Here is a 10,342-nt window from a genome sequence, read left to right as displayed (position 1 = left end):
CGTCTGTCCGTCTGTCACAGCCGATTTACTCGGAAACTATAAGTACTACAGTGATGAAATTTGATGGGAATATGTGTTGTATGAACCGCTACAAAATTATGACACTAAATAGTAAAAAAAAGAATTGGGGGTGGGGCCCCCATACATGTAACTGAGGGATGAAAATTTTTTTTTCGATGTACATACCCGTGTGGGGTATCAATGGAAAGGTCTTTTAAAATGATATAAAGTTTTCTAAAAAACATTTTTCTTAAAGTGAACGGTTTTTGAGATATCAGCTCTCAAAGTCGTAAAAAGTATGTCCCCCCCCTCTATTTTTATAACTACGGGGTATAAAATTCTAAAAAAAAATAGAGGTGATGCATGCTAATTAACTCTTTCAACGATTTTTGGTTTGATCAAAGTATCTCTTATAGTTTTTGAGATAGGTTGATTTAACTGTAATTTTGGTTAAGTTATTGGTTTATTATATTTGCTGCTACGGAACCCTTTGTGCGCGAGCCCGACTCGCACTTGGCCGGTTTTTTATAATTACTGGGTCTGAATGCAAACCATGCTTTAATACTAAATTCACATAACGTGGGTTTTTATTAGCATATGCAAAATCCGCCTTTAATTAGCAGTATAAACAATTTTGACCCATGAAACCTCTTCAAGCTGATGAAAAAGATCTTCTGATCCTTTAGGTCTTTAAAATGCTGAATGACTCACCACAAAATTCAGAACAGACTTAAAAATGTAAAGTTTCCCATGTGTAGAGACTAAGGAAATCATTTATATTCTGGCAAAGCTTTCCATACCTAATGTCAAACACCAAGGACCAAGAGTCTGCAGTCATGGAGTATGTTATGGATATACGCAATAAAATTATATATCAGCTTCTATTTCTGGCTAAGGAGAATCAATATGATCCCAGTATGTTGCCGGATGCCAATATGATCAAGAAATATGTAATTTTTAATGTGAAAGTTAACTTGTCCTGTGCTCAGAATTTAGTCGTCAATCTAATAAAAAAACAAGAAAGTCAAGACTGTGAGACCACAATGAATGGTTTGAATATTTACGTATTTAGTCTTAATACTTACAATAATTGTAATATATAATTAGCCGTAGCTTTGAAACTTACAAATTTATTAAATATTTTTAAATGTGGGTAGTTTTACACATTACAATTGGGGCAGACGTGAAAACATAATTTCTTGTTCAGACAGATGTTGTACAGAGTTCGAAACGAGATTATTTTTAATTCCGTATACCTACCAATATACATAATATGTCTTAAATGTGAATTACTATATTACTATCGGCATAACAGCTTAAAAATATTTAGGTTTTAGTTAACATTTTCATAAAAGGTGGCATTTTGAATCACTAAATAAAAAACGTGTATTTCAGAAGGGAAGGTATTTATTGACTACCTACCTTACTTTTTCAATAGTTATAATATTGAAACTCATTGATAAGTAAACTAAATGAGAAGAATTATGTTCTGGTCCATAGAAATTATAAATTAGATAAGAACATTGGGGTTCAGGCTAAGGGATGATTATGTTTTGATTGTATAGGTATCATAATAACATTTATAAACTTAATAGTTTTTAGGTTGTCATGTGTCTTTTTTAACCCTTAGAGTCACTTTGTATATCATGCTATACAAAACAAATAAAAAAATAAATAGGGTACTGCGCCAATGTTTAAAGAGGAATGAATTTTGTAGTACAATTTATAAAGGTGGGTAGAATTTGCATTAAAATACCTTGACGTGTATTAGTGCTCGATAATAACACAATTAGACGAATTGTGCGACCATGAGAAAATCTTTGCGGAGTCATAAGGTAAATTAACATAATTTAATAAAATTTCTTAGAATTCAACCAAAGAAAGCAGTGCCCTGTATGGGAATGATAATAACCTATCTTTCAATGCAATATTTTTGTGTCGGATACATTGTAGTTACGTTTTATTGTCATATTTCCAACACGGTTTAGTATACTATACGTTGCCAACACTCCTGTGAATGAAGTCTGATTTGTTCCGTATGGCATACTATACGTTGCGACTACGACTCTAAATAACTTTAAAACTGTTTAGAGTAATAAAGACTTATTAATACCTATTTTAATTACAAATCCAGGCAAAACTGCATTTTAATGGCCTCAATACAAAGAGCCCATCATTTTATGGGAATTTGCCTATTCTCGTAGGCTACAAAATGGAAATCAAGATTCCCGGTTTGTAGCCGGTTACGAACTGGGCCAGCGTGGTACCGTTTGGTTACTAATTTTTCTAACTGGCTACAGAACGGGAATATAGAATTCCCTGTTTGTAGCTGGTTACGTATTGGGCCCGAGTTAGGTACTGATCGGACTTTCTACCAAATAAAAGCTAAGACGGATACGGTAGATACGGACAGACGAACAGAGCGAAACTATAAGGGTTCCTATAGTCAACCTAGTTGACTACGAAACCCTAAAAAATTACTCAATGTCAGCATTATTTGAATAAATCATGTAGGTATTCATGACGGTAAAAAAAGTCCCATTTTGTAACCATTTTTTTCCGTTTGGAAGCTGGTTACCAACAATGGCTATACGAATCGGTAATGATTTAGTCTCATTTTGTAACCAGTTTCAACACGGGATGCTTCTTCCCGTTTCGAAGCTGGTTACCAAACGTTACGATTTGGGATTCTTTTCCCGTTTCCCGGTTACCAATTTTTAGTCACGAAACGGTACTAAAGGACAAACTGTTCGTCATTCATTACAATCGCCACGGGAGGGGTGGATCTCGCAGCTATGCTGATAGCATTGTATAGTACCGAAATTAATTTCCATGCGTTGGTTGTACTTAAATATCTTTTTTTCAAATTATTGATATAGTTACGTGTATCAATAACGCATGGCTTCTGAGACGACGTCACTATAAACTGGCTAATATAAAGAAACAAAATGACCGCCTGAAAAAAATCCGTTATGAACGGTCAGGCAAGTACAAAATGCACGAAATGTGATGTGCATTTGTGCTACGTGAAGATAAGAAACTGCTTTGTTACTTACCATCACATTGCATAGGAAGTATAGTATTGCTTAGAATAGTATACATATACCCAGGATCGTTTTTTGTTGAGTTGTTGACAACGTATATTATTCTATACGTAGATTATTTAGGTATTTACAAGCTATAGAATTTTTTTTGTATTTTTTACACTTACTTTGTCACTATAATAAATCTAAAAAAACATTTAAAAACTGCTTTACATTAAAAAAAATGTTGCGACTCTAAGGGTTAATCTTCTGATAATTTTTTAAATGTTTTTAATTATTTAGTAGTGTGTTATTTTAATAATTTAAGGTTTTTTCACTTTATAATACGTAATTTAATTTTTATTCTGGGACACCTTATGACGGCGTTGTCCGTTTTTAACACGCTTTTATTAGGTCGTCGTGTATGTAACTATGTAATGGAATCTAAGGGAGCTAATTTAACCATCTTTCAGGGGTCGTAGCGTAATGAAAATTGGCAGCTATATGTAGTTCTGATGACAATACAATAATATGGTACTTTTGAACTGATCTGATGATGGAGCCGGAAGATATGAACTAGAACTACATGATGGAACATCGTATCGTAGCTGTTTTTGGGTTTCTAAGAAAAGTCTCGTAATGGACTTTGACTATGATTAGGTTTCAAGGTCTGATGATGAAGCAGGAAGATATGAACTGGAACTACATGATGGAGCATCGAATCATAGCTGTTTTTGGGTTTCTTAGAAAAGTCTTGTAATGAACTTTGACCACGATTAAGTTTCAAGGTCTGATAATGAAGCCCGAAGATAGGCAATGGCATTCCATGATGGCATATCGTATCATAGTTCTGTTTGCGCTTGTAAGAAAGGCCACGTAATAAATTTTGAACGTTACGTTTTCAACGTTATAACAAACCTATTATTGCTCGAAGCGAAGCGAGGGCTAAGTTACATAGGTTAGGGTTTTCTTGCGACCCTTATGAGCGGAAAAAAGAAAGACTAATTGAAAAAGACGGAGATGGACTGTATGGAACTAATTACGAATGATAACTGCTGTTTACCTTTTAAATGTATATTTAATAAATATTATGAGATTGCAAAACCAAACACAATCAATGACAATTTATAACTAAACAAAAAACATATGCCAAAATGACAGGAAAAATCTATACTACATATTTCAATTCTGCAAAGAGTTTAGAACATCCTGCCCCTCGTGCAGCTATGCACCAACTAACCTAAATCTTAAATAACCTACTTACTAATGTCAGTCTTAGTCTTAGGTTATTCTAATCAACTTTTTGAGGGGACGGCGTAACGTACCCCCAGCGGTTGCAACGTCCACCACCCTGTTTACGCCATCTTTTCCGGGAAACATATTCGTTATCCTTCCTTTTGGCCATGTTCCGCGAGGTAGTGATTCGTCCACTATTATCACCACATCTCCTATTTGTAGTTCTTGCCCACGATCTCCCTTTACGTTTACTCGCGTTTGCATTGTTGGCAATACCTCACGCACCCAGCGCTTCCAAAAGTGGTCTGATAACCTGATTGCCTTTTTCCACTCAGAGCGTCCGAAAAGGTCACGGTCTTCTAAGGCAGATGGCAGTGTTTGATTAGAAGGGCTTCCAATCAGGAAGTGGAAAGGCGTAAGGGCCGTAGGATCCTCTGGGTCTGTAGACACATGTGTTAGTGGGCGAGAATTTGCAATCGCTTCGGCTTCCATTAGTAACGTCATCAATGTCTCCTCTTTAGGGAACCTTTCGTTAAGCGTTGCTTTCAGCGCCACTTTTACTGTTCTTACCAAACGCTCCCAGCATCCTCCAAACGAAGGTGCAGCTGCGGGGATAAAACTCCACCTGATTCCTCTAGTCGCTGCTTCTTTTTTCATACCATCTGAGTAGAATTGGCGTAGAATGCGGTCTGCTCCAACGAAGGCGGTCCCGTTGTCTGAGTAAATTGTATTAGGGATACCTCTTCGGGCAATAAAACGCCTCAAGCTCATTATGGCAGAGTCAGATGAAAGGCTGTGTACCAATTCCAGGTGTAATGCCCGTGTTGTGAGACATGTATAAAGGGCTACATAACGTTTTTCATGGCGGCGACCCACTGTGACATTGACAGGGCCGAAATAATCTAAGCCGGTAAAGGTGAATGCCCTCTGGTGGTGTGCGAGCCTTTGAGGTGGCAGGTCTCCAGTGGCGGGGTTCATAGGCTTCGATTTGCGAATCTTGCAAAACAAGCATTTATGAGCGACTGATCTGACTGTATCTCGAAGCCTCAGAAGCCAGAATCTTTGTCTTATGTCATTAATGACGTATTCATTGTTGGCGTGCCCTGCTCGTCTGTGATATAATTGTACTAACAACCGTGCGATCGGGTGACGACCATCTAGTAATATAGGAGATCGTGTTTCTGGGTCAATATCTTCTACCGCTTTTATCCTTCCAGCCAAGTGAATTAAATTATCTTCTCCCAGAGAGGGTGATAGTTTGGTGAGACGGCTATTTGAAGGAATCGGTTTTGAGTTGATAATACAGTGGAACTCTTCGGAAAAGCTATCCAGTTGAATCCGTTGCAAAATATGCCTTTCAGCGGCTTTTATTAGGTCTGCGTTCAAAGGTGTGTGAGTGGTGGACGTTGATGAACAACGCGAGCGAGAAGGAACCGCTCCATTTTTTACTTTAGAATTTCTAATTGAGGCCAAAATGTTGCCGAAAATTGCCACAGCTTGATGTACCCGGGCTGTGGCACGTAATAACCGGAGCCAGTCATTAAAATATTCTAGATTTGCTGTGACCGGATTTGGCAAAACGCCATTAACTGAAGTTACCGCCACCGACTCAATTGGTTGGCATTTAAGTTCTTCGAGGTTTGATGTGACATTAAGTGGCTCTGTGGGCCAGTCCTCGGGGGACTTTAAAAGAAATGATGGGCCAAAAAACCACCGATGTGAAAGGGTTAGAATAATTGGACGAAGTCTAGTTGCGTCATCAGCCACATTTAAGTCTGTCGGTACCCAGTGCCAGTCTTTGACAGCAGAATTTTCTAATATTTCACCTAGGCGGTGGGCAACAAAAGGCTTAAACGCTCGTGCATCACTACGCAACCATTGGAGGACAGTCATCGAATCGGTCCAAAAATATGTACGTGTTGGTTTTTTACGATGGCTGTCCTTGATAACGAGTGCTAATCGAGAAGCTATCAAAGCGGCTTGTAACTCCAATCGCGGGATAGATATAGGTTTAAGTGGGGAGACCCTCGTTTTACTTGCGATGAGAATGAGCTCGATGCTGCCGTCAGGGTACACTAAGCGCCAATATGCGACACAGGCGTAGGCAAGCTCACTCGCATCCGCAAAAACATGCAGTTCTCGATATGAAGGTTCCGAGCCTTTTATTTTTGAATACCAACGCGGGATCTTCAACGAAGAAACTTTTAAAAGTTCTTGGAACCATTCAAACCACTTAGATGATTCGGTCTGTGGGAGTTCGGTGTCCCAATCAATGTTAGATCTCCAAGTCTGTTGGAACAAAATTCGTCCCTTTATAACTATAGGACCTAAAAGACCCAATGGGTCGTACACGCGCATGACATGTGACAGAACTTTTCGTTTTGTTAGTGAACTAGGAACGGTTTCAAGTAAACCTGTGCGAAAACCTAACATGTCTAAAGTAGGGTTCCACGCTATGCCTAGGGCTCGGATGCTGTTGGCGGATTCCCCAAGATCGATTTCTAACGGCTGAGTGGCTCTAAGGTCCTCGGGGACAAGTTTTAGGGCCTCTGGCGCGTTAGAAATCCATCCTCGCATCTCGAAACAAGCAGCATTGTGCACGGTAACAATGTCTGCCGCTAACTGAGCCGCTTCGTCGACGCCATCTTGAGAGTCAATATAGTCATCCATGTAGTGGTTGAACAAAATGGCGTCCACAGCTAGCGGGTATAAATCGGCATGTTCAGGAGCGTTTTTGTTTTTTATAAATTGCGCGATAAAGGGGCTACAGCAGGCGCCGAAGATGACAGACGTCATTCTGTACTCCTTAATAGCGATCGTTTTATCGGGTCTCCACAGAAATTGAAGAGCGTCCCTATCTTGCTCTCTTACTCGCACTTGGGGAAACATCTCTTTAATATCTGCGGTTATTCCCACACGACATTCCCTAAAGCGAAACAGGACTTTCAGCAGAGGTTGAAGAAGATCAGGACCTGATAGCAATAAGGAATTCAGGCTGACTCCTTCATTCTTGGCTGCTGCGTCATGGACTACACGAACCTTTTGTTTTTGAGGGTGGTAAACACCGAAATGAGGAAGGTAGAGGCGAATGTTGTCAGATTTGTTATTGTACTGCGCGTAGTAGGTCTCTGGTGTACATTCCTCGGCGTAACCTTTTGTTATCATATTGTTAATAAATGTATTATATGACTTAGCAAAATCGAGCTCTTTGCACATGCGCCGCTCCAAACTTAAAAAACGTGACATCGCCTGTGGGTAACTATCAGGAACACGCTGTATACCGTCACGCCAAGGCATGCCTACTTCAAATCGACCAGTGGGCAGTCGTATGGCAGTTGCTTCCAAAATGTCGACTGCGCGCTGGTCTAGTTTGCTATGCAATGTTTCCGTTTTTGTGATTCCTATAGAGTCTAGTTTGTATTGTTCTTTGATTAGAGACTCCAAGTTTTCATCATTATTTATTTCTGTGTGTGTGTAATTAATAAATTCAACTAACTTGGTCTTACTAGAGACAACGCCGTACAAAGTCCATCCTAGTGCTGTTAAACAGGCGGCTGGCTCGTTAATACCGCCGACACAAACAGCACGAGCGATTGATAAGTACCAATGTTCGGCGCCTATTAAAACAGTCGGTGTAGCGCTTTCGTATGTTAGAACGTCGACTAAGTCAGTCAAATGTGAAAAGGATTCAAGCGCTTCACGTTTGAGTGACTGCGTCCGCAAACCTAAAGAATCCACGCATCGAGCATTTCTCACTGAAAAGGTCTCATTTGTGTACCTACCTTTAATTTGAAAATCTACGTATGATATAGTAGCCTCACATTGGAGTTGGCACACACCGTTTACCGTTATGGTCTGTTTTGGCCCAGTCGCTCCTATACGCGTGGCAATGCTGGAATCTATGAGACTAGCAGTACTACCGTCATCAAGGAACGCGTAGACGTTACAGGACCCGGCAGGCCCCGTGACAGTGACAGGTAAGATCTTTAAGTGAGCTCGGGAACAGGGAGCTACTTTTGCATTTGACTTTTGTGTGCCGGTAGAGGTAGTATACACTATTACCTTTTCGTCGGTAGGTTGGTGAGATGACGTGGGGTTATTGTTGGTTTCCTGGGCGTGAATAACGTTGACTAGTGGAGCCGCTGACAATTGTTTATGAAGAAGCGCGTTGTGACGAAGTGGGCAGCCGTCAACGCCGCACGGCCTCACCCGACACGTATTCCACTGGTGTGGACTAGCCTTTAAACACCTATAGCAAACTTTGGCTTCACGTAACCACTGCCATCGTTCATCAACAGATAAAGAATTGAATTTTGAACAATCTTTTATATCGTGATCATTATCACAAAATGCGCATATTTCTTTTTTAATATGTTTGACTTTCGATGACGACTTTGATTGCGTAAAAATATTGTGAATGATTTCGCGCTTATGTGTTTTTTCAGCGACATATTGCGGTTGTGTAGCAATAAACTCTGGTGACAAGCCGAAACGAATATGTTGATCGAACTCGCGTTTTAAAAAATCAGACAATATTTCGAGCTTAGGACGTCCTGTGGCATCAAGCGTGGCAAAGTCTGTCCACCGAATTTTCATTGTAGGGTTTAGTTTCCCTAAAACGGCGTGATATAGCTCAGGAGAGTACAAGTACTCTAAATGGTTTAATAACTTGATTGTAGAAATAGAATTGCGTACCTTATTCGACAGTACTCCTAGTTCTTTCAAGTCGTTTCCCAGACGAGGAAGGTTTTTAAAGAACTGACCTCTTTGTAGACGATGAGCTCGGGGCGGGCGAAGTTGTCCTCGAGAGCGCGCATCACCTCCTCCGGGTCCTCCGTGGACATCAGCAGCGCCGCGACGGCGTCCCGGGCGGGGCCGCGGAGCGCATTGTGGAGCCGATTTATGTTGTCTAGAGGAGAAAAGTTATTTTTAGTTACGTTATATATACGTTTGAATTGTAACCATTGCAGCGTGTTACCAAAAAATTGAGGTAATTCCAGTTTCTTTACACTGGAAGCTGAAGCGAGAGCCTTCGCTGCGGCCGCGGTGTCGGCTACCGCTTGCAGGAGAACAGGTTGGCCAAGCTCCGTGGGGAAGAGCGGGGGCATATAGCCGGCCGCCTCGGACGCTTTGGTGGCATTTACCGGTTCTGATTGACGATGAAGGGGTTAATAGGGAATGCAGATACCCGAGTGGCCATCGGTGATGGTACCGTATGGCCGGGAGATGGACCTAAAAGAGGTTCGCATCCTACTGCCGGTTCCGATTGACGATTAAGGAGGTTCATAGGGAATGCAGGTACCCGAGTGGCCATCGGTGGTGGTACCGTATGGCCGGGAGATGGACCTGAGAGAGGTTCGCATCCTACTGCAGGGATGTCCCTATCACCACAATTGTCATTGAACGGAATGTCCATGTCCCTATCACCACAATTGTCATTGAATGGATGGTTTTCAACCCATTTTTTTGTTCTATTCACGCTCACCTGATCTGAATGGCTACGACCTGCGCAGCTACTCCCTGCCTCGGCATCAATAGCTTGGAGTTCAGCTTGCAGCTCACACTCTTCGACCTGCCGTTGCAGCTCCGCAAGTTGAAGTTCTCGTTCGCGCTCCCGCGCGGCGAGCGCCTCTTCGCGCTCGCGCTCCCACGCGGCGAGCGCCTCTTCGCGCTTGCGCTCCCGCTGGGCGAGCACCTGCTCACGGTCGCGCTCGTGGGCGGCGAGCTGCTGCTGTCGTTCCAGGCGGCGGCGCAGAGCGATCGCTTCAGCCGCAGCTTTTTGTGCTTTTACGGTCGCCGAAGAACGAGAAGATTTGCTTTTGCTTTGCGCCGTGTGAACGCTAGGTGCCCTGTCGCCTTGCGGAACAGAGCTGTGAGGCTGTGGAGGTGCTAAAAAGGCATCGGGATTAGCCGACATTATTTTACTTTTGCTACGGGTGATCATACGATGAGAACTACGTGAATATATGAATGTAAACAATGAAACAAAATGAAATGTAAACACGTAAACGGAACTGTCAGAAACTAAATAGGCACTGAATAAATGGGGCGAATGACCAATGAAAAAGACGGAGATGGACTGT

At 41.6% G+C, this 10,342-nt stretch overlaps 1 protein-coding gene across 1 annotated transcript; it reads right to left on the bottom strand.

Moving 5' to 3' along the window:
• Window positions 1–4,829: 4,829 nt before the first annotated feature.
• On the bottom strand, window positions 4,830–8,989 carry LOC125242073 (the record flags this gene model as incomplete). The annotated part of the gene is made up of 2 exons (XM_048150775.1): window positions 8,955–8,989; window positions 4,830–6,548 (listed from the first exon to the last, which is right to left on the bottom strand). A coding segment is annotated over exon 2 (1,323 nt), but the record flags the coding sequence as incomplete, so codon positions are not given.
• Window positions 8,990–10,342: the final 1,353 nt, after the last annotated feature.

The sequence above is a fragment of the Leguminivora glycinivorella genome, unplaced genomic scaffold (assembly GCF_023078275.1).
Source record: "Leguminivora glycinivorella isolate SPB_JAAS2020 unplaced genomic scaffold, LegGlyc_1.1 Scaffold6, whole genome shotgun sequence".
NCBI lineage: Eukaryota > Metazoa > Arthropoda > Insecta > Lepidoptera > Tortricidae > Leguminivora > Leguminivora glycinivorella.
Note: the sequence above shows the minus strand (reverse complement) of the source record. Positions and strands in the feature narration are given on the sequence as shown.